The 25,363-nt window shown below is 40.6% G+C and overlaps 1 protein-coding gene and 1 long non-coding RNA gene across 3 annotated transcripts; one reads left to right on the forward strand and one right to left on the reverse strand.

Moving 5' to 3' along the window:
• The first annotated feature begins 17,847 nt into the window (after positions 1-17,847).
• On the forward strand, positions 17,848-22,747 carry LOC145066458 (disease resistance protein RML1A-like). Its single transcript, XM_079013716.1, has 6 exons — positions 17,848-18,430; positions 18,841-19,975; positions 20,075-20,473; positions 20,575-21,435; positions 21,532-22,166; positions 22,524-22,747. The coding sequence occupies exons 1-5, from the start codon at positions 17,913-17,915 to the stop codon at positions 22,159-22,161; spliced, it is 3,543 nt and encodes a 1,180-aa protein (XP_078869842.1). The 5' UTR covers positions 17,848-17,912; the 3' UTR covers positions 22,162-22,166; positions 22,524-22,747.
• On the reverse strand, positions 22,704-25,117 carry LOC145066459 (uncharacterized). 2 transcript variants are annotated; one of them, XR_013688745.1, is made up of 5 exons: positions 24,952-25,117; positions 24,741-24,830; positions 24,284-24,421; positions 24,101-24,184; positions 22,704-23,585 (listed from the first exon to the last, which is right to left on the reverse strand). It is a non-coding gene; the product is annotated as an uncharacterized LOC145066459 (long non-coding RNA). The 2 variants fall into 2 exon arrangements; XR_013688744.1 differs by having other exon boundaries at positions 24,284-24,830.
• Between the last annotated feature and the right edge of the window lie 246 nt (positions 25,118-25,363).

Below are 25,363 nucleotides of genomic sequence, written 5' to 3' on the forward strand. Positions count from 1 at the left end.
AAGATTCTAGAATACTCTAGAACGAGATGGAAGACCCTGGAAGGCTATGGAACATTCTAGAACACTATGGAAGGCACAAGAATGTCTATACTTATCTAGGACATTATAGAACATTCTAGAAACATATAAAAGCTTGTAATTGATATAGAATATGGTAGATAGTTCTAGAATAGTCATGAATGTATGTAGATCTAGAAACTTCCTATAAGGAGGTGGAAACACCTATAAATAGGTGTGGAGCTCATTTGCTCCAAACCATCCAAGAAAGCCTCAAAGAAAGCAAAGTGTGTAGTAGTCTCACAAAGTGTAAGTTCTCCTTAAGTGTCTTAATAAAAGTCTTGTTGTTTCCCATATAAAAGAGTCGTGTTCTACAAAGGATTGCTTAGAGCCTAAGCTTTTATTTACTGAAAAACTTGTTCTAGGATTAATTACAAAGCAACGGACTAATAGCCTATTAGTACTAAGTTATAAAGAGTTTAACTCTAACAAAAAAAGTAGGATTAATTACAAAGCGACCATTAATAATTGTTTGAATTAATTCATCTTATTAAAAAACGTGATAAACATAAATTGTTTTTTAAATGTTTGTCAAATTTGGTTTAACTTGTAAAATTACTGAAAATGACATCATACATAAGTATATTATTATTGACTTTTGGTTTTTTGCTAGTATTTTTTTTAATAATTTATAATAATAATAGACTAAACTGCGAATTTGGTCCCTGTGGTTTGCAAAAAACTGTAGATAGAATCCCAAATTTTTTTAACTTGCACCAATGGTCCAAAAATGAAACATTTTGTAGCTTTGGTTCATGTCAAACATAAAAAGATTATAATAGCCTTTTAATTTGAAAAAGAAAAGAAAAACCCACACCGCCCCTTAACCACCCAACCCTCCATCTTAACCACCCAACCCCCTATCTATGTCTCTCTCTCTCTCTCTTACACACACACACGGCCAGAAAGAAAACATACATTGATTCTTTCACTTTCACATTCCCGCTCAAAAATTCTATGCTCCCGTTCCCTGTACTAAGGACTAAGATATCTCATGTATCTTTTATATATTTAGAGTCATTTAAATTGTAAATAATTAGTCAAATACAATTGTATTCTTTCCTAGTTTAGTGTCTATAGTTGTGACCATTTTCTGGCTATAAAGAGACTCACGTTTATACATGTTATTGAAGAAATCAGTATACTGATTCATATATTCTGTTCACCATATGGTATTAGAGCTATCATTACTCTCACGAGTTTTTCGATCCAGCAATCTATCTTCTCACAATTAGGGTTCTTTAATGGCCAACAGACAAACGCAAACCACAGTCGCCACTCATCTGACTACGAAACTCATCTCTCATAATTACCTAGTTTGGCGAAAGCAGATCGAATACCCACTCATTTCTCGATGAATCCAATCAACCCACTAAAACAATGAATGGCAAAGAAGGCAAGCCCATCGCCAATCCCGAACATAGTCCATGATATCGCAAAGATCAAATGATCTTCAGTTCCATCCTTGGCAGTTGTTCTGAATCTACTCAACCTCTTGTCTCCTCTGCTTCCACAGCATGTGAAGCATGGGAAAGACTCCACTCGAGCTTTGCCTCCTCCTCCAGATCACACGTAATCTCCTTGAAGTCCAAACATGCGCAAAACCCAAAAGGTACTCGATCTGTCACAAAATTTCTTCATGAGGTGCGATCAATTATCGATGCTCTAGCCCTGGCCCAAAGCCTGGTCTCGGAAGAGGACCTCATGGTTCATATACTCTTGCAACTAGGAGAAGACTACAAGACCATTGCAACTGCCATTAAAGTGCAAGACAACCCCATCTCTTATTCCGAACTCTTTGATAAACTCACAAATTATGAAAGACCCATCAAAGAAGCATCACCCACACTTTAATCCATTCCCACCACTGTTAACTACACATCACGACAATAGGGATCCACAAATCGTAACCCAAACTCATTCTCTAGGAACAAAAACAGGTCTTATCATTTTGGGTCACAGAGAGGCGCACACCAACCCCAATCTCAGTGGTGAAATAATAACTAGTGGTAAAATAATAACCAGCCTCACACCAACCGAACCAACGAATTCTGCCAATTTTGCAACATCCCTGGTCATCTCACCCGTGATTGTTGCAAGCTAGCTCGTTTCCTAACAGAGAACAATGTTTATGCTGACAAACATCCCACTCCAGTAGCAAATGTCACCACCTCTTCTCCTGCATCACCATCATGGCTATTTGACACAGGGGCATCTAATCACGTTACATCTGATCGACAAACTCTTCACAACATCTCAGAATATGGTGGACCAGATGAAGTGGTTCTTGGAGATGGCATAGGTTTACCCATCTCTAACATTGGTAACACATATATCAACACTCCTCACAAGAAATTGTTCTTATCAAATGTTTTACATGTTCCACGTTTACATAGAAATCTTGTTTCTGTTGGCCATCTATGTAACACTAACCGTGTTTTGGTGGAATATTTTCCATCTCTTTTTTTTGTGTGAAGGATCTATGTACGGGGGCGCGTCTACTGTGAGGGGAGAACTGAAGGGGTATGCCACACTCGTCCGTCTACCAGACTTCAAATCAAGGCCACTCTCAAGTGCAATCCTCTTAGCCTTCACCACAAACTTGGTTAATATTTTCTAGTATATTGTTTCAAAAATACGATTAAGTTTGAAATTTGTTTGCAATGTTCATTGTCCTTTGTGTTCCATTAATAAAAGTCATAAATTGCCTTCTGGTCCAAACTTTTTTACTGCCACTCATCCACTTCAATTTATATATTCCAATGTATGGGGTCCAGTTCAAAAACCCATCGAAGGCTTCACTTATTATTTCATTTTTGTTGATTATTTCACAAAATACATCTGGATATATCCCACAAAAGTGACGTAGCCTAACTATTTTTCCCAATTTAAACTACTGGTCGAAAAATATTTTCAGTAGCATATTGTCTCTCTGTTTAGTGACAATAGTGGTGAATATCTAGGCATCCTTCCCCTCCTTCAATCACATGGCATATCTCATTACACCACACCACCACATACTCCGGAACAATATGGTAGCTCTACTCCATTATGCCAATCTACATCACACATACTGGTCACATGCATTTTAAACTACGATATACCTAATTAACCGCCTTCCCACTCCCATACTCAACAAAAAATCTCCTTATAAATGTCAATTCCTTCAACAACCAAACTACACCAAATTAAAACCATTTGGATGCCTATGTTACCATTGGCTGGGACCCTATACTACCTCCAAAATTTAACCTAAGTCTGCCCCATGTCTATTTCTTGGCTATTCTTCCTCGAAATCTGCCTTTGAATGTTATGATCTTGAAACCAAGTGCCTATATCATTCAACACATGTGGACTTCATTCTGGATCAATTTCCCTCCGATAAACTACAAACCAATAACCCTTTACCTACACCTGACATATTTCTCACTCCACCCTCACTTCCCACCGATGACACATCAAAATTCCCACAACCAACTCACACCATCCCACCTGATGTACCAGCTACTATCATCCTTCCAATACACCAACCCACTGAACCCGATCCCATACCATCCCACGAAACCGAACCATTGTCACCCATCACCGACTCTCTAACATCTACCTCCTCCTTTACTGCCTCATCTTATATGAGTCCTCTGCCATTACCATAAGTCCCACCCTCACCACCATAACCCCAACTCCCTCCAACCCGATCACACAAACAAAATTCTAAATACTACAACCTCTCATTTGTAAACACAACCACACTACACCCTATCCCTCCGACCATTAAACCAAACACTCATCATCAAGCTCTCAAAGACCCACACTGGTGTGAAGCCATGGACCATGAATTTAATGCCCTATTAACCAACAATACTTAGGAATTAGTTCCTAAAGCCTCTCATACAACTATTGGATGCAAATGGATCTTTCGTATCAAACAGAATCTTGATGGAACCATTGCTAAATACAAAGCACATCTTGTAGCAAAAGGTTTTCTTTAACAATATGGCAAAAGATTACTTTGATATCATCAGCCCTGTCACTAAACCAGTTACCATTCAAACCGTCTTAACCATTGCCCTCTCTTAAAACCAGCCACTTCGCCAACTTGATGTCAATAATGCATTTCTCCATGGTACTCTTCATGAAGAAGTGTTTATGTCACAACCTTCTGATTTTTTTCATCCTCAATTTCCTACTCACATCTGTAAACTCAAAAAATCCTTGTAATGCCTCAAACAAGCACCACGGGCATGGCACACTAAACTCACCACATTTCTTCTATATGTTGGCTATCTCAAATCTCAAGACGATCCGTCTCTTTTTATCTACAATCACAATAATATTCTTAGATATCTTTAAGTATATGTCGATGATTTTGCCCTCACAGACAATGACACCTCATTCCTAATGACACCTCATTCCTAGATACCTTTGTGACTAGTTTAGCCAACCGTTTCTCCATCAAAGACATTGGTCCACTTCATCACTTTCTTGGAGTCAAGTTATACCCACTTCCAAGGGTCTTTTCTTGTCTCAACATCTCCATATGCAGGACCTATTGACTCGGCTTAACATGGATGGTGCTAAAGAAGTCGTTGCCCCACTAAACTCTTCAGTTTCTCTCAACGCTCAAGACGGGCCGGAGAGTGTAGATCCTACACCATATTGACGGTTAGTTGGCTCACTTTAGTACTTAACATTCACAAGACCAGATATTTCCTTTGTTGTCAACAAACTGTCGCAATTTATGCATTCACCCTCTGAGATCCACTGGAAATCCCTCAAATGTGTTCTTCCATACTTGAAAGCTACAGTACACCATGGCTTGTTTCTTAAACATAGTTCATCAATAGATCTCTGAAACGACCCACAAATACGACCCAAAATTTTCATTTTTCAATATAACCAAAAACCATAATCTGAGTGTCATATCATAAAAACCATACGTGATGTATCCCAAACATAATAAAAACAACACTGTGCGGAAACTGTATCATATCCATGTCATATAAAAATAAAAAACTAAATCAACTCCCAGGATAAAAGCTGAAGCTGTGGTGTGTGCGATGTCATCATCCCGAGCTCTTCCCTCTGCTAGCGGAAGTACCTGAAACCAAAACTAAAACTGTAAGCACGAAGCTTAGTGAGTTCCCCCAAACTACCACATACCATACAATACATATAAAGCACATACTGGGCCTTGCCCACTGCATCAGACCGAAGTCTGGAACTAGCTGCATCGGACCGAAGTCCGGAACTGACTGAGACCTTGTCCCCTACATCGGACCAGAGTCCGGAACTAACTTCATCGGACCGAAGTCCGGAACTAACTGCATCGGACCGAAGTCCGGAACTGATCGATCATGGCATAGCATAGAACATAACAACTATTATAATCACATATACTGCATACTGCATCGGAATAAAGTCCAGAACACATAGCACAAACATGCTTGTATCACAAAGACATCAAGCACTCTAACTACTGCATCAGACCCAAGTCCGGAACTACTGATAATTAAACGGGCCGGCATTGTGACCGCAAACCCGTTCCTACTGAAAGGAAACTCACCTCGTGAACTGGCTGCTGAGTGAATAGCTCTGAGGGCTAACTGCTGCTGCTCCGGTATCTCCCCGGCTACAAGTCCATAAACACACTCAATCAAATACTAAACACTGCACTGGGTAAAATGACTCTTTTACCCTCGGTCAAAGTCAACTCTCGGTCAAGGTCAACCCACAGTTGACCTGACTCGCCGAGTTGGGCCGCGAACTCGCCGAGTCCCTATTCTCACTCCTCGACCCTACTCGCTGCTACTCGTCGAGTATGGCATCGACTCGAAGAGTACTCTCTCGATCCAAGAACTCAGAAAATCTTCATCCGACTCGCCGAGTCCTATGAACAACTCGACGAGTTGTTCTTGAGCTTAAGAAGATTTCCTTAGACTCGCCGAGTTGTATGAACAACTCGCCGAGTCCCTCCATTACTGAGTCTACCCTCAAACTCGCTGAGTCCACTCCACTACTCACTGGTCCCACTCGACACCGCTCAAAAGGAAGAAATCGGGGACTCGCGACTCGACTCGCCGAGTCACCGCCATGCAACTATTCTACACTCGATTCTGCTCGAATCCAATACATACAAATGATAGATCTGAGTCCAATAAGCTGATTTACCACGTAAAGTTTCCAACTTTACGTGTACAAACACATGAACAAGGGAATAAAGGCTAAAAGATGCTTAAAAGGGGTAGATCTAGGGTTAATATGAAAAATAGCTCCATAAAGGCAATAGATCTGGGCTCTACAACTCCTAAATGAACAGATCTAAGGTTATCTCGGCATAAGAGAGCTTCCATATCAACATAAGGCTATAAGAAGGCATTAACAAGATCTAGAAAGGGGGGTTTAAGGCATAAAAGAGAAGGAAATCTGAAAATACCTCTAAGAGCTCTTGCTTTCCCTTGAATCTCTGCTCTACAATCCTTCTCCTTGTTCCTTTCTTCTTCTCCTTCTTCAAGCCTTCACAATAGCACACAAAATCACTTAGAATCACTCAAGAACGAATTAGGGTTTTCTCACAGCTTTTGAGGGTGAAGGAGGCGAGATTGGGGGCTATAAGGTGGCTTAAATAGTGGGCAACCCGGGGATTTAGGGTTTCTCCCAGACGGACAGACTCGCCGAGTCCAGAATATGGACTCGCCGAGTCGCCAGCTAACACGTGCTCGAAAACCCGACCCTACTCGGTGAGTCAGGCTATGAACTCGCCGAGTCCCTCTTATAAAACTTCAAAATAAATACCAAGGAATTATCATACCGGAGACGGGTCGTTACAATTCTCCCCCACTTATCTTAGACTTCGTCCTCGAAGTCTGCTACGGCTGAATCTGCAAATATCTCTGGGTAGTGCTCCCTCATCTCCTCCTCAGCCTCCCACGTCCATTCCGATCCCTTCCGGTGCTGCCACTGCACCTTCACTAACTGAATTACCTTGTTCCTCAAGGTCTTGGTCTTCCGGTCCAGAATCGCGACCGGCCTCTCGATATAATTCAGGCTACTATCAACCTGAATATCCTCTAGGGGAATGACTGCTGACTCATCCGCCAAACACTTCCTCAACTGAGACACATGGAAAGTGTTGTCGATCTGACTAAGCTCCTCAGGAAGATCTAACCGATAAGCAACCCGACCCACCCGGGCCAAAACCCTGAAAGGACCAATAAATCTGGGGCCCAACTTGCCCCTCTTCCGGAACCTGATGACACCCTTCCAAGGTGAGACCTTCAAAAGGACCATATCCCCCACCTGGAACTCCAAGTCCGAACGCCTCCTATCGGCGTAGCTCTTCTGCCGACTCTGAGCAGTCTGCAGTCTACTACGGACCTGCTGGATCAACTCAGTCGTCTTGAGCACCACCTCCGTGCTCCCGATGACCCGCTGACCGACCTCGCCCCAACAAATCGGGGTCCTACACTTCCTCCCATACAGCATCTCAAAGGGAGGTCAATCAATGCTCGCATGATAACTGTTGTTATACGAGAATTCCTCTAACGGAAGATACGTATCCCAACTGCCACCGAAATCTAGGATACATGCCCTAAGCATGTCCTCGAGAGTCTGAATCGTCCTCTCGCTCTGCCCGTCCGTCTGAGGGTGGAAAGTCATGCTGAAATGGAGACGAGTACCCATCTCGTCGTGGAACCGCTTCCAGAATCTGGATGTGAAACGGACATCTCGGTCTGACACCACCGATACCGGCACTCCATGACGTGCCACAATCTCTCGCACATAGATATCGGCTAACTTCTCCGCCGATATACTCTCCTAGATCGGGATAAAATGAGCACTCTTCGTCAACCGATCCACTACTACCCATATCGAATCCACTCCACGTGCGGTCCGGGGAAGCTTGGTGACAAAATCCATGGTGATGTCCTCCCATTTCCACACGGGAATGTCTAACGGCTGCATCCTGCCGTGAGGTCTCTGGTGCTCCGCCTTGACCTTCCGGCAGGTCAGGCATCTCTCGACGTACCAGGCGACGTCCCGCTTCATGCAGGGCCACCAATAATTAGGTCGAAGATCTCGATACATCTTCGTCGCCCCTGGGTGGATAGAAAACCGAGACTTATGAGCCTCATCCATCAACACTTGCCGTACTCCACCCCAGTACGGTACCCACACTCTCCCGTGAAGCGTCAGCAAACCACGACTATCATAATCAAACGAGGCTACTCGGCCCACGATCCTCTCACACTTCTGTCTCTGCTCCTTGAGGCCCTCCACCTAAGCCTCCTTGATCCGCTCCAACAACGGAGTGATCACTGTCATCCTCAAACATAGATCTCTGATAGGGGCCGCCGACACTTTGCGGCTTAGGGCGTCGGCCACCACGTTGGCCTTCCCTGGATGGTAAAGGATCTCACAATCGTAATCCTTTAGCACATCCAACCACCTCCTCTGCCTCATGTTCAGACTCGGCTGATCCATAAGGTACCTCAAACTCTTGTGATCCGTGTAAATAGTACAACGGACCCCATAAAGGTAATGCCTCCAAATCTTGAGGGCAAACACAACTGCCCCCAGCTCCAAATCATGGGTAGGATAATTAGCCTCGTGAGGCTTCAACTGCCTCGAGGCATAAGCTATCACATGGCCTCGCTGCATCAATACTGCTCCCATACATGTGATCGAAGCATCACAGTAGACTACGAAGTCCTCTACTCCCTCTGGCAAGGTAAGGATCGGAGCCTCGCACAACCTCTGTCTGAGGGTCTCGAACGCTGCCTGCTGCTCAGGCCCCCAACGAAATACCACCGACTTCTTGGTCAGTCGGGTGAGCGGCACTGCTATCTTGGAGAAATCCTGAATAAATCTCCAATAATACCCTGCCAACCCTAGGAAGCTCCGAATCTCAGATGGAGACTTCGGGACCTCCCACTGCATCACGGCCTCTATCTTGGCCGGATCTACCAAAATACCCTTCTGGTTGACGAGGTGACCAAGGAACTGCACCTCGCGCAACCAGAACTCACATTTGGAGAACTTTGCGAAAAGTCTCTCCCTCCTCAAAGCCTCCAGCACCTCCCGCAGGTGCTCCTCGTGCTGCTCCTGCGTCTTGGAATATACCAAGATATCATCTATGAACACTATCACTGACCGATCCAGCATCGGCCTACACACGCGGTTCATGAGATCCATGAACGCGGATGGAGCATTGGTGAGCCCAAATGGCATCACCACAAACTCATAATGACCATACCTGGTCCTAAAAGCAGTCTTCTGTACATCCTCATCTCTAACCCGCATCTGATGATAACCGGAGCGTAGATCGATCTTGGAGAACCAAGACGCTCCCTGAAGCTGATCAAACAAATCATCTATCCTCGGAAGTGGGTAACGGTTCTTCACCGTTACCTTATTCAACTCCCGATAATCTATACACATACGATGCGACCCATCCTTCTTCCTCACAAACAGGATCGGCACTCCCCAAGGCGAACTGCTCGGCCGAATGAAACCCTTGTCTAACAGCTCCTGCAGCTGTGTAGACAACTCCTGCATCTCAGGGGGAGCTAGTCGATACGGTGCTTTGGCTATCGGAGCCGCACCAGGAATTAGGTCGATCCTGAACTCGACCTGTCTCTCAGGAGGTATCCCCGGCAAATCCTCGGGAAACACGTCCGGGTAGTCTCGAACAATAGGAACATCATCAACTGTCGTCTTGCCCTTCTCCCGGGCATCCAAGACGTAAGCTACAAAACCAGCGCAACCCTGCTGAACATAGCGCCTCGCCCTTGCGGCGGAACAAAAGGTCGGTCCCCGCTGTGGCCTCTCGCCCTGAATCACTAACTCTCCCCCACTGGGAGTGCGGACCCTCACTAGCTGAAGCTCACAATCAATCACCGCCCCATTGGGCTTAGCCAATCCATGCCCACAATAACCTTATTCCCTCGCAGGGAATAGGTACCAGATCCACTGAAAACTGCTCATCAAATAACTGAAGAGAACACCCTCTATGCACTCTGCCGACCCTCACGGTCCTATCATCTGCTATCTCAACCTCTAATGGACAACCCAGCTCCCCTGGAGCTCTACTGAACCTCTTGGTAAGCGCAAGAGATACGAATGATCGGATAGCCCCCAAATCGAATAATACCAAAGCAGAAATGCCGTTCACAGAGAACGACCCTAAATAAAACATACAATCATAAGCAATATTCAGACGATAATAATAATAATAAAGAGATGAAGGGAAGATACATACCCGTCACCACATCAGGAGTCGCTCGCGCCTCCTCTGCTGTCATCTGAAACGCCCTACTCTTCGCCACTGGCGCATCAGCTCGGCCCTGCCGGCCATCTGTAATCCTCAAGGTAGCAGGGGCAGGTGCAGCCACCTTCCCTGCTGCGGCTAAGCTCTGACACTGGGACTTTTTATGTCCCCTCTGATTGCACTGAAAGCAAATCAGATATGATGCTGCAACGGCAGTAGCAGGGGCCGTACAGTCCCTACTCAAATGCCCAATCCGACCACACTTGTAGCAGCCGGAACTCCCTGCCTTGTACGCCCCCTCGTGCAATCTCCCACACTTGCCACATCGACCGTGGCTCTGCTGACTCCTAGATCTGTGATCTGAAACCTTGGGCTTTTTGCCCGAACCGCCTGAACCCGAAACCGCCTCCGGTTTCCTCTCTTCTCCATCTCGAGATCAATCTCCCTCTCCCGAGCCCTAGCAATCATATCTTCCAGCGTTTTACAGCTGGACCGGCTCACAAACTGGCGGATATCGCTCCGCAACATCTCATGATAACGGGCCTTCTTCATTTCCTCATCAGCCACGTACTGAGGAACGAGAAGAGCCCTCTCCCTGAACTTGGCGGTGATCTCCGCCACTGTCTCTGTAGTCTGGGTGAGGTCCTGAAACTCCCTAGCTAACTGCTGCACCTCAATAACCGGTGCGAACTCCGCCCTGAACCTGGTAGAGAAATCAGCCCGAGTCATGGCGTCCAATGTTGCGTCATCTCCAATGGAGTGTCCGACCTCCTCCCACCAATCCCGTGCCCTGTCCTTCAGAAGCCAGGATGCCAATCTGACCTTGTCCCCCTCGGGACACCTGCTAGTGCGAAAAGCATTGGCCACATCCGCCAACCATCTGGTACTCGCTATGGGGTCCCGTGCCCCATGATAGTCCGGAGCTCCACATGCCCTGAACTCCCTGAAAGTAAGGGTGCGCGACCCCATCATGGCCGCCACCTCGGCACGGAAGGTGCCCAATCTCTCATCCATCAGCTCCAGAATCCCCTCCTTGATCGAACCGAAGATCACAGGAGTCTGCTCTAAAATGATGCGCGTAATCTCCGAAGAAAGAAACTCTCGGGTCTGCTCATCTATGCGCTCGTCCCCCGAGCCTGAACCTGATCCCTCCCCGGCACCTCCGCTGCCGACTGCTGGTCTGGAACGCAAAACCACCATTCTGAAACACATCACAACTACATCAGAAAACTGAAATATCACAAGGGATCATTGATACTACAACTAGCTCCCTGGTCTTGTCTCAGCCTTTCTTGATTCGAGTACGGATCCTCTGCTTTCAGTAGTACGGGCTCATACTACCTTCCACATCTATCCGTACTTTCTTCAAGAACTGCCTTGACTCCACCAAGTCACTTCTACTACTACTGATCTCTGCTACTCTCATCCTAGGCTTGCCCTAGGGAAACCTCAGACTCAACTCAACTAGTCCTCAGCTGCTGAAGGTCTCCTTATAATGCTAATTAGCCACCACCTGAACACCATCACATGTGACGAGGATCAGATAATCCTTCAAGTAAAAGACCCGTCCCTATAACGGTTGGACTCAAACAAGAGCTGCGCAATAGGGCCAGTTCCAGCACTCTGGGATTATTCAACCCTGATCACATGTAGTGTGACGTGTTCACCTAATGGCTAACTCCCATCACTCAGAACTCCCACAAAGCATGAAGCAAGCAGCATTCAGATAAAGGAAACATACTCAGGCAAAATTATTCTCATAACGAGAAACTGTACTAGCATACAATGCTAAGCTCATACTATAAGGCATAACCTAAACAGGCTATCCTACTGCTGTCTACTCGATACTAGCATGCAATACTCATAAAGCTGTAACACATAAAGCAGGCACATAAGGCATCCTCCTAGATCCTTAGTTCTATACTAGCACGTTGTTCTACTGAAACTGAAACTGAACAAATAACTTGTATGGGTAATTTGGGAGTACTTACTTGAGCTCGGCTGATCGCATGCACCACACCCTTATCTTGTTTAAAAATTTCTTTCTTTCTAAGTGCTTTCAAAATTCTTTTAGAAAACATTTTCCTTTTTAAAAAAAAATCTTTTTATTTCCCCTTAGTTTGAGTTCAGATACACCCGGAAGTGTATCTGAATCCCTCAAGCCAGGGCTCTGATACCAACTTGAAACGACCCAAAAATACGACCCAAAAATTTCATTTTTCAATATAACCAAAAACCATAATCTGAGTGTCATATCATAAAAACCATACGTGATGTATCCCAAACATAATAAAAACAACACTGTGCGGAAACTGTATCATATCCATGTCATATAAAAATCAAAAACTAAATCAACTCCCAGGATAAAAGCTGAAGCTGTGGTGTGTGCGATGCCATCATCCCGAGCTCTTCCCTCTGCTAGCGGAAGTACCTGAAACCAAAACTAAAACTGTAAGCACGAAGCTTAGTGAGCTCCCCCAAACTACCACATACCATACAATACATATAAAGCACATACTGGGCCTTGCCCACTGCATCAGACCTAAGTCTGGAACTAGCTACATCGGACCGAAGTCCGGAACTGACTGGGACCTTGTCGCCTGCATCGGACCAGAGTCCGGAACTAACTGCATCGGACCGAAGTCCGGAACTAACTGCATCGGACCGAAGTCCGGAACTAATTGCATCGGACCGAAGTCCGGAACTAACTGCATCGGACCGAAGTCCGGAACTGATCGATCATGGCATAGCATAGAACATAACAACTATTATAATCACATATACTGCATACTGCATCGGAACAAAGTCCGGAACACATAGCACAAACATGCTTGTATCACAAAGACATCAAGCACTCTAACTACTGCATCAGACCCAAGTCCGGAACTACTGATAATTAAACGGGCCGGCATTGTGACCGCAAACCCGTTCCTACTGAAAGGAAACTCACCTCGTGAACTGGCTGCTGAGTGAATAGCTCTGAGGGCTAACTGCTGCTGCTCCGGTATCTCCCCGGCTACAAGTCCATAAACACACTCAATCAAATACTAAACACTGCACTGGGTAAAATGACTCTTTTACCCTTGGTCAAAGTCAACTCTTGGTCAAGGTCAACTCTCGGTCAAAGTCAACTCTCGCTCAAGGTCAACCCACAGTTGACCTGACTCGCCGAGTTGGGCCGCCAACTCGCCGAGTCCCTATTCTCACTCCTCGACCCTACTCACTGCTACTCGTCGAGTATGGCATCGACTCGACGAGTACTCTCCCGATCCAAGAACTCAGAAAATCTTCATCCGACTCGCCGAGTCCTATGAACAACTCGACGAGTTGTTCTTGAGCTTAAGAAGATTGCCTTAGACTCGCCGAGTTGTATGAACAACTCGCCGAGTCCCTCCATTACTGAGTCTACCCTCAAACTCGCTGAGTCCACTCCACTACTCACTGGTCCCACTCGACACCGCTCAAAAGGAAGAAATCGGGGACTCGCGACTCGACTCGCCGAGTCGTTCTTCCGACTCGCCGAGTCACCGCCATGCAACTATTCTACACTCGATTCTGCTCGAATCCAATACATACAAATGATAGATCTGAGTCCAATAAGCTGATTTACCACGTAAAGTTTCCAACTTTACGTGTACAAACACATGAACAAGGGAATAAAGGCTAAAAGATGCTTAAAAGGGGTAGATCTAGGGTTAATATGCAAAATAGCTCCATAAAGGCAATAGATCTGGGCTCTACAACTCCTAAATGAACAGATCTAAGGTTATCTCGGCATAAGAGAGCTTCCATATCAACATAAGGCTATAAGAAGGCATTAACAAGATCTAGAAAGGGGGGTTTAAGGCATAAAAGAGAAGGAAATCTGAAAATACCTCTAAGAGCTCTTGCTTTCCCTTGAATCTCTGCTCTACAATCCTTCTCCTTGTTCCTTTCTTCTTCTCCTTCTTCAAGCCTTCACAATAGCACACAAAATCACTTAGAATCACTCAAGAACGAATTAGGGTTTTCTCACAGCTTTTGAGGGTGAAGGAGGCGAGATTGGGGGCTATAAGGTGGCTTAAATAGTGGGCAACCCGGGGATTTAGGGTTTCTCCCAGACGGACAGACTCGCCGAGTCCAGAATATGGACTCGCCAAGTCGCCAGCTAACACGTGCTCGAAAACCCGACCCTACTCGGCGAGTCAGGCTATGAACTCGCCGAGTCCCTCTTATAAAACTTCAAAATAAATACCAAGGAATTATCATACCGGAGACGGGTCGTTACAATCTCACTGCCTTTTCTGATTTTGACTAGGGTAGTATTTAATGTGGCGATCGATCAACTACTGCCTACCTTCTCTATCTCGTTGAGTATTGAATTTGTCGACCTCGTCATTTATTACTTTAGCATGTTTCCCGTGGATATTTATATATTGTATGTGGTTAGTAAAGCCCACTTCTTAGACCGGTCCTCCACTCACTACCCAGTCTGCGAGCGGTTGCACTTCCTGTCCTTTCTTTGTTTATTTTATTTACTTTGTACTATTCGACCTATTTTATGGGATACGGTTATGATGCTTGCATATGGTATATTCTCATACATATTTTCCTAAAACTAGTGGCAATGCTTGTAAAGCCCACCTGGTGGGTACCGGGCTGGTAGTGGGTTTCCTTGGACTACCGACCTGGTACACCATTAATCTACTCCACCGATCTACACTATAAATATGCACAGTTCGGATCTCTAAAAGAGGGCGTCATCTTTATTTTTTGCATTCGGAGAATGAAGCTAGTGTGTAGTGATGATACACGATGATGGTGGTCTTTACCCAAAAAAAAAGAAGAGAAGAACAAGAGAGGCAATTTTTAGGGTCTAGGTGGCGGTAGAGGGTGTTTCTTTTATGATTTGTGCATTTTTCATGTGTTTTTCTAGCCATTGTGTTGATAGACCTGATAATTACATCTTCTAGATCATTTGGTTTATGTATCTAGTTTAAATATTTGTTTTTTGCTTTGTAATTTGGTTATTGGACCTATGGTTTTTGTTATGTATCTAGTTTGATCTAGGGTTTTTGTTTTTTTAGAGGGTTGTTATTGTAGTTGTTGCAATCGTCAAAGGTTACTAGAGGTGGTTTCTCGATTATTGAACACAAGTGGGGGTGGTTTTGGCAATTAAATGACCATATATTTAATTAGGCAGTTGATTATTCCACGAAAAAATTTCGTTAATCCATTTAATCTAATTTTTATGACAATTATACCTTATTTAAATTATCCTCCCTAATAAATGAAAATAGTTTTGCCACATGTCACTCTCTCATTAACTTGGACACATGTCATTTTTTTGTATTTTTGAATAAATGTTTTTTCCATGTGTTATTTTCTCATTGTTTATCTTTTTTTAATTAACACATCATATTTACACCTCAATTAATAATTGTCTTATTTAAAACTAACCATTAAATTACAATATTACAACTCATATATTATTAAATATGTTTCCTTTTAAATTCAAATTTTAAATTTCAAATTTCAAATTTAAATAAATTTTTGTTTAAATCTTCATATTTAATTTTTTTTTGTTTTATCCAACCCGTATAACATACGGGTCACACAACTAGTTAGATATATATTGGATTCTAGTTTCTTTTGGGCTTCTTCTTTCTTAAGCTAATTATACCAAATATACCACCCACTCTTTTCCTTTGACATTTACTCCGTATTTTGTTTTCTTTTTGGACATACATCCCTCATTTTAATATTTTTTCTTCTTTGATCATTCTTTACACCACTAATTTTTCTTAATTAGGTGTTATAAACACATTAACTAGAAAAAAAACACGACTTCAAACTAATGTAATATCAAATCAAAATAAAATATCGCCCAATAAAAATATTCAAGTTAATACATATCAAATATTCAAAGTACTCATATGCTATGCAATTATCGCGGTCCCAATTCCAATAACGGTCACCGGCCGCTGTTTGAAATTGCGGTTCGCAATGGTATAACGGTTTTTTTATATAATACATAATTCATATATTCACATATTTATATTCAACTGTTAATAAGATACAAACACTCTAACATTTCACAAATTTATGTTTTTATAATTCACAATCACATGTTCACAATAATACAAGTTCAGTATAAAATATTCAAAATTAAGATGATAATTCATAACTGGTAAGTAAATATATGCTAATAGAGAGGTAAATGTCATGTCATATATATACTAACATGATAAATGTCATAACTCATAGCATACTAACATGACAATAGATAACATAATAACATGATAATTGACATATCATCACTTGAAAAAGTTGGATATGCTTTTAAATCAAGTAATTTAAATCCTAAATGTTTGAACTTGAGACCCCTCTTGTAAGGAGCCTAAGCATTATTCGATGAGCCTAAATCCCAAATGTTTGAACTTGAGACCCCTCTTGTAAGGAGCCTAAGCATTATTCGATGAGCCTAAACATTGCATTCTCATTACTTATATAACCAATATTATCAAACATTTCATTGCTCATTTGGATGACACAAATATAAATTGAAGTTTTTTGTGTTTTTGATGATTCAACAAGTTCAAATCTTGAAGGATCTTGTGTAATAGAATTTTTTTTTTCCTTTTATTAAATGGTTGATTGTGTATCAGTTTTATTTAATTAATGTGTTTATAACCTCTTTAAAAAATTGGTTGTGTAAAGAATGATAAAAAATATTAAAGTGATGGATTTATTGTAAAAAAAATAAAAAAGGAAAAGGGAAAATGGTGGTGTAAACAATAAAAATGAGCAAAGAATAAAAAGATGAGGGATCTAAAGTGTAAATAAATTACTTTTGTTATAATCTGCTTATGAAGAACGAAGCAGCAGGCAATTTTTTTTTTTTTTTAAATCCATTGTATATCTAAATAGAATAGGGGTGTAGTTGTCAGACTCTTAATTAACTGCATTAATCAAATTCTTTGGTGGAAAAATAATTGTCCATTCAATTTTATATTTTTTTAACATATTTAATTAGTACTTCTTTAGTTAATTTATAATATAAAAAGGTTAAAATAAATCAGCAAGGAGCCTTTTTACAATGATTAAGAACCAAATTTGAAACAAAACAAACTGTTGAGAACCTTCTGAGTGAAAAAAATAAAATTAAGGAACAAATGCATACCTTACCCAAACCATATGGACAATTCGGGTAATTTACTCTAATGTGAAGAAGTGAAAAACATAGTGACAATTTTATCTTAGTTAACTTTATCAAAATATTATACGCCTTGTAAAATAATAGATTATCACATTTTTAATAGTATTAATTGTTTAAGTAGTTATTAATTATTTATAATACTCCACATTTAATTAGCCAAAATTCAATATTTTCTCAGCTAAAATATCATATGTAGTGTTTGTCTTTTCGAAAAGCCAAGAAACAAGTCAGCTATACAACAAAACAAAAATTGACTTTGGTAAACGTTGACTCAGCTACCAAACACGAGACATTCATCTCGAATTTCGATCTATGACAACCAAAATCAGAAGCAACGAAACTTATAATCCCAGCTGATCATATACACTCTTGTATTTCTTTTCAACTTCCATGGCCATCCTCACTGAATTACCAGAAGAACAAGAAGCGGCAATAACATATGATGTTTTCCTGAGTTTCAGAGGGAAAGACACTCGTCTGGGTTTTATGGATCACCTCTACCAAGCTTTGGTGAATGAAAACATCTCTACCTTTCTTGATGAGGAAGAGGTTGAAACTGGGGAAGAACTTAAACCCGAGCTTGCAAGAGCTATAAAAAGCTCCCGTGCTTCCATAGTTGTGTTGTCTAAGAACTACGCATCTTCAACATGGTGTCTGGATGAACTCGTGATGATCCTGGAGCAACGATGGGTCTCTGATCATATTGTTCTCCCTGTTTTTTACAACGTCGAGCCGACACATATCAGGAAGCAAGAAAGCACTTTTGGAGAAGCGTTATTTGAACACAAACAGAGGATTGAGTCCGAAAAGGATGCAGAGAAGAAAATTCAAGGGGCTCGTAAGTTGGAGATGTGGAGGAAAGGACTTACAGAAATTGCTGATTTGAAAGGAAAAGATGCAACAGGAAGGTAAAACTTTTATGCTTTATTTCCGCAGAAGTCTTATCATTTTGTGTCGACAGTATATTATCAGCCTATCCAGGATGCAATAGGAAACAAGGAAAAGTAAAAGGGAATCAATTAAACTGGTGTAATAACAAACGACTTTGCTAACCGACACCTTGAGAATCGAAACACAAATAAAACTATCATCTTGAATCTTGTTGAAGCCATCTGATGATATAGTTTCAGTCTAAATTTTCCGTTTCAATCAAGCTCTCAACCAAATCTTTTAAGTCCTGTAACATCCAGGAATTCATTCGGGTCATAATGGATTCTTAAAATAGATTTGAAGGATTCAAAAGACTAATTATCGATTAAATTTATTAATTTTGATTTACATGGGTTGACTTGTTTATCATATTTAATTCAATTTTCAGAAGAGAGACTGTATTCATTGACGAACTTGTTAAGGAAATTAGTAGTAGACTGGAACTACACACACGGACTAAAATCCCCCATCTAATTGGGATGGACATGTCTATTCTTACCATAAGTTCCTGGTTGAAAGGAGGATCATCATCAAAATCTGCTGAAATTCTCACAATATGGGGAATGGCGGGGATCGGAAAGACAACTTTGGCAAAATATATCTATAGGTTGCACTGCCATGAATTTGAAAGAAGTAGCTTTGTTGAAGAGATCGAAAGAAAATGTGCAGAACAAACGTATGCACTACTTGATTTACAAAAACAGCTTCTTAGAGATCTTCTTAGGAAAAGAAATACTGAAGAACATGATGTAGATGTGTGCACATCTAAGATTGAGAAAGCATTACTTAATAAACCAACACTTGTGGTTCTTGATGGTGTCGATAACTTTGAGCAGGTAGATGTGTTGATCGGCACAAAAGGTTTTCATCCAGGAAGCAAGATTATATTAACAACCAAAGATGGGCCGTTAACAGAAAAAAGTGCAATTTTTGGCATAAAAGTACCTCCAAAACATACAAAGCATGAACTTTATGGTTTAAGTGCTACAGAATCTCTAAGACTTTTATGTTGGCATGCATTCGGACAGTATGATCCTAAGGAAGGTTATGAGGAAGAGGCAATAAGAGCTTCAAAGTTTTGTGGAGGACATCCACTCGCGCTTAAGGTTTTAGGTAGTTCCCTAAATAATGAAGATGTGGGGACATGGAGTGAGACCTTTGAAATGCTAGCGACGGGAGAATTCCATACTCATGTACGCAAGGTACTCCAGATTAGCTTTGATTCTTTGCCATCTGAAGATTGCAAAGAATTGTTTAAGCATATTGCATGTTTTTTTGTTGCAAAAGATAGAGAAGTTACCGAAACAATATTAAAGGAATGTGGTATTCGCACATCATATGGGATCAAAAAGCTCATCGATAGATGTCTTCTCACGATTGGAGGAAGAAATGAGTTGAGGATGCACCAATTGCTTCAAGAGATGGGGAGAGATTTAGTTCGCAAGGAATCACCTGAGAAGCCATGGAAACGTAGTCGTGTATGGAATCATGGAGAGTCGCTCAATTTGTTGAAAGAAGACAAGGTAATAAAAATAACATACTCTTCATATGTAATCATTATTTTTGTTTCATCTATTAAAGACTATGCATATAAGGCTATCCATCATTATCTACATGACTAGGGTACAGGAAAGATCCAAGGTCTTGTCCTTGACATGAAAATGTTGGAGAAAGAACCTTTACGGGGATTAAGTGTTCCAGGGCATGAATTGGAAGACAATGATCCCAACATGATTTTTGGAATAGGCCCATCAAACCATAGCATTCTAAAGCTCTCATCTTCTCATTGCAAGAATATTGAATTGAGAACAAATGCATTACGGAAGATGGATAAACTAAATCTACTCCAACTCAATCATGTAAAGCTCAAAGGATCCTACAAGAATTTTCCAGAAGGTTTAAGAGGATTGTGTATGCATGGCTTCCAATTGAAATACATACCTTCAGACTTACCAATGGAAAATTTGGTTGCTCTTGACATGTCTTACAGTAATCTCACACAGCTTTGGAAGAAACCAAAGGTATTGAATTCACAGATTTAATTTACTTCAATTCATTTTTTAATTGATTATATGATATCTTCCTAATACTGTTCTTGATTGAATGATCTTCAATGCATCAGATTCTTGTGTCATTAAAGATTCTTAACCTGAGTTACTGCAAGTTTGTTAGAATTGGTGGCTTCCCTGGGCTACCTGCGCTTGAGAGATTGATCTTAGTAGGATGTGAAAAGTTGACAGAGGTGTGTGAATCAATTGGTGGATGTGATGAACTTGCTTTTCTTGATATGAGCTACTGCAAGGAGCTTCAAAAGATTCCAAGCAGCATTGGCAAGTTAAAGAAACTTAAAGTTCTATCAATAAACGGTTGCGTAGGCGCAAGTGCCTTTTCCAGTGAGATGAAAGTGCTAAATGCAGACGATATTAGCATGAAAACTGATAATTCTTTCTCTTCGCTTACAAATTGTATACCAGCAAGTCCAAAATCACTTTTGCTTTCATTGGCTCCATCATTACTATCCTTGTCACTTAAAAATAATAATTTACGGACTGAATCCTTTCCCAAAGACTTTAGTAGCTTGTCGAAGCTGAAGGAATTATATTTAGATGGAAATCCAATTGATTCTTTGCCTGATTGTGTGAGAAGCCTTATCAGGCTCGATAAACTCAGTCTTACAGGATGTTCAAAGTTAACATCAGTTTGCTGCCCCATAATTAGTACACTCAGAGATTTGCGCGTGGATGACTGTCAATCACTCGTTAAAGTAACATTTCATCCAGGAAAGCCACCATACTCTTGTAATTACCTTATGTCGGATTCCGTAACTGAAGTTGAAGGGCTAATCAAAATCCAAGATTTAGCGCAAATTGATGAAAAGATACTATGCAATTTAGGGTGGACAAATATACAGCATGTGAAATATCTCGATCTAACGATCTGGAATTCCGATTCATGGATAAGTGTAAAGAAACTTCCAATCCAGGTACTCTCCCTTTCACACACACACACACACAGATGCACAACAACACCATGAATCAATATTTTAAACTTACATCCAATTTATATGTTGTGCATGCAGATGTATTTTGAATATGGAATATTCAGCACATGTTTTCCCGGGGAAGAGCTTCCAAATTGGTTTGGTAACAGAAGCCCTGGATCATCATTATCATTTACTATTCCATCATCTCCAGTGAATAAAAGTCTTCAGGGATTAAATATAGGCTTTGTGCATATGTTTCCGGGTACAGGACGGGTTAGTGTTTTAGGGATAAAAGTAAGGAATGTGACAAAAAATCGCAGCTGGACATATTATGGTGTTGTATTTGCTATTCAAACAGAGAATGGAGGTTTAGTTTGGTTAAGCCATTGGATGTTTGCTAACAACGAGCTTGAAGCTGGTGATGAAGTTATTATTAACATAATAGATGATGAGGAAGAAGATGTAGAGCAGGATGGTGTAATAGTAACGGAGTGTGCAATAAGCCCTGTATACACTACTGGAGACAAAGAAGAAGATCCGTTGGGTTATTACAAGTCATGGAAAGTCATGGTTGGTGAATATGTTCCACGTTTGGAATTCACAATAGGAAATTACCTCATTACAAGAAGGATCAAATATATTTATCCTCGTGGAGAACATGGGCATCGTTGGAGGGGCATAAAACCCATGCATAGAGCTAGATATCGATATGGGGTTTTGCGATAACAAGTGTAAGTATTTTAATAAAATTTATCATCAGAGGCATCGCATAGAAATGGGTTATAGGCAAATAATTATTGACTATTAGGTTATAATTCCTTCCATACCCTAATTGACTATTTCCCTCTATTGTGACTGCTCTATCCTCCCGATATTTTTCAGAACATAGATCCCCTAATTCCCCTCGCAGAAGAGAGACTGTTTCCTGTACTGGTCATTGATTCCATTTGTATTTGGTCCATTAAAGTTATATAGACTTAGGTGATGGCTTGTTCAGTCAACCAAATAAAAGTTAAAGGGGGAAAAGGAGTTAGAATAACTATAAAGGAATATTCTAATTTTATTTCTACTTTATGGTGTTGATTCAGGAAAGAGAACTAGAAAGCCTTCCGCTGCCATTGTATCTGAATCCAGCAGAAAAGAGAATATCTTGTTTAGACATTTTGATGTAAAAAGAGCATTGCTTTAAATAAGAACCATGTTCATTTTCATATGCACATTAGGTGTTTCGTAAAAGTTCTCAACCATATCTTTGTTACTTGTGGTATTGATATTGCTAGTTTTAAATATTGGGATCGATCGATGTTTAATATTTGGCAGGAGATGGTATGTACAAACTTGTTTCTATCACTGGAAACTTGTATTCATCACAATTGTCCAGGTTTGTTGGTTGTTTAACCTTATATAATGCTTAAATATGATGTTATTACATAAACTCCACATCTCTCAAACCACAGTGTATGGCATAGATTGAAGACCCCCCCAGATCCAATGAAGTACTCTGCTACATTCTCTTTTTCCTGCACGTCAAAAGCAAATAGTCTATGAAAGATGATTTTAGAGGCTCATTACAATTACAACACTGATCATTCCAGAATTTTTATCAGCTCCATTTCACAAATTTCTTGTCATCAATCCAAATGCATCTATATTATTCGAGCTGAGCTGAAAGACAACATCAACTATATTTTTCCAGGAGCACCGTGAGCTTTCTAACCAAATCCAAGGAGAGTAAACCATCATCACAATGTATGTTTTTCACTGCTTTAGCCCAAAGCTATCTTTTTTGTTCTTGAATCTCCAAATCCATTTACAATACCTAGTCCTGCCCCCTTGCCTTTATCTGCCATGATTCTATTCCATTTAACCCAAGCCACATGAGATTCATTGGGTTATTCTCCCCAAAAGAACTTACTTCAAAGCATCTAGTGTTCTAGCTCTTTCAAACTTCACATCGGGACTTTGAAAATTGAAAACCAACAATCCCCTCATCCTGTCTGTTACGTCATTTTAAATTTGCTGTGAATAAATTTAAGTAAATAGATGTGTAACGTTGTTACCTCAACTAGCCAATCGACGATAATACCTCTCATCCTGTCTGTTATGTCATGTTGTTGTGACATGTATGTTGGTGAAAAACATGTTAATACCTGCAACTTTATTGGAAAATGTCATTCATTTTGGTCAAGCGGAAATGGGAATTTAAATATGTCTCATTCTACATTCAATCTTTTTTTTAATAACGCATAATACATTGAAAAATCTAGTAAATTATACCTTGTGTTTTCAACTTCAGATTAGGACATTATACTTTAAAAAGAAATGAAAGTAGGATGCTATAAACGTTATGCTATTTCTTGCAATTAATTCAACTTTGACCTCTTTTCCATATTAAGGCATTATATTTCAAAATTTTACTCATACATACCATTGTACTTCCAATTTTTTTATAAGACATTATACTTAGGTATTTTTGCCACCAAATAGAATTGTAATCAGTTTGCCAGTTTAGTCCATGTGTATGGAATGTATGGTTCCCCACTACTCATTTTTTACTTCTAGTAGAGACACAAATCTTCCATCAACGAATGCCCATGAATACATAAAACAAGAATCCTAATGACAAATGTGCATATAGACAAATAAAAAAAAAAATTAAATCTACCTCTTGCATTTAGTAGTGGGCAAAAATTTTATCAATGTACTCAATCAGCATTGTCAATGTCCAAAAGCGGCTCCTCGTATACATCTTCATCCCGAAATAAGGATCCAATACTTTTAAGTTATTTTCAACTTAAAAGAAGAAAAGAACAAGAAGATTAAACCCAAAGATGAGAAAATAAATTACCATCGTCTCTATGTCATCCAGCATAGCTTCTGTATGTTGAACAAACATTGGTGCATTGAAATCATCTTCAGCATCAATGATGCTCAAGTTTTCAGTCTCAATCTCATAAGAGATAATTTGGAATTTTGGCTTTTTACCCTGTCATCAAAAGGAAGTTGATGTATACAATATGCAAACTTAGATATACCATAAAAGAAATAAAAATAGGGGTTAAAGTCGCTCAAACTGTAGGCAGATTCTTACAATTTGTAAAAAGAAATCACAATGTATCCACAAAATCAAGAAATAAGGACTTTTACAGACTTAGTATTGGATCAACTGGAACAAGTTTCTTACTAACCATGGGTTTTTTTTCTAGAAAGAAAGAATATCAACATGGGTACTTGACGAAAGAGAAGATCATTGTTCACAAAGGTTAATCGATGAATAAGAAAGATACACAAGTTGATTTTATTACCCTGGTAAACCATTAGCAGCATAAGGATATGCTGGTGGAGCTCTGATGATGTTTTTGTTGATATTACTCAATGCTCTCCTCCTTTAAAGCCTAAAAGTATCAGATTTAAGTAGGTTTATAAGAATTTTTCCTTATTCAGACATTTTATCAAACAGGTCGTCTACATTTACTGAAGAAAGAACTACTACTTGTGGATCTTCATTTCAATTACCTAGTGTTCTTGTAGGGCGGATTACATTTGTTTTCTCTGGAAGATTTTCATTTGTTTTCTCTCTCCTGCCACCACAATGCTCCCATATTTCATAATCACCAAACAGATGTTGGGTAGGGCATTCAGGCATTTGAACATCCACAAATAAAGATCTTTGTGTTTCCTACACTGAAGGAGAGAATGAAAATCAGAACATATACATGGGATTTGAGTGCTCAAAGGACGGAGATAAAACAATGAAATATGCTCTGAGATGTTGTGAACCTATTATTACAAATCTGCATCTTTCTACATGACATACTTTACTTACTCATCTAGATTCTAGCATGGTTTTGGTGTTAATTGGTATGAGGAAACAACTGAGACATGCATAAAAGTGACAATGCAGAAAACTATTGTTCGTTTTTTTGTG

The sequence above is a fragment of the Lactuca serriola genome, chromosome 8 (genome assembly GCF_051521515.1).
Source record: "Lactuca serriola cultivar US96UC23 chromosome 8, Lser_US96UC23_V15, whole genome shotgun sequence".
NCBI classification, from domain to species: domain Eukaryota; kingdom Viridiplantae; phylum Streptophyta; class Magnoliopsida; order Asterales; family Asteraceae; genus Lactuca; species Lactuca serriola.

Excerpts from the sequence above, each read along its gene's own strand:
- LOC145066458 (XM_079013716.1), top strand. The coding sequence starts at position 17,913 with ATGGCCATCCTCACTGAATTACCAGAAGAACAAGAAGCGGCAATAACA. Across the intron at positions 19,976-20,074 it reads ATTTGTTGAAAGAAGACAAG|GGTACAGGAAAGATCCAAGG; the intron begins GTAATAAAAATA and ends CTACATGACTAG. Across the intron at positions 21,436-21,531 it reads TAAAGAAACTTCCAATCCAG|ATGTATTTTGAATATGGAAT; the intron begins GTACTCTCCCTT and ends TTGTGCATGCAG.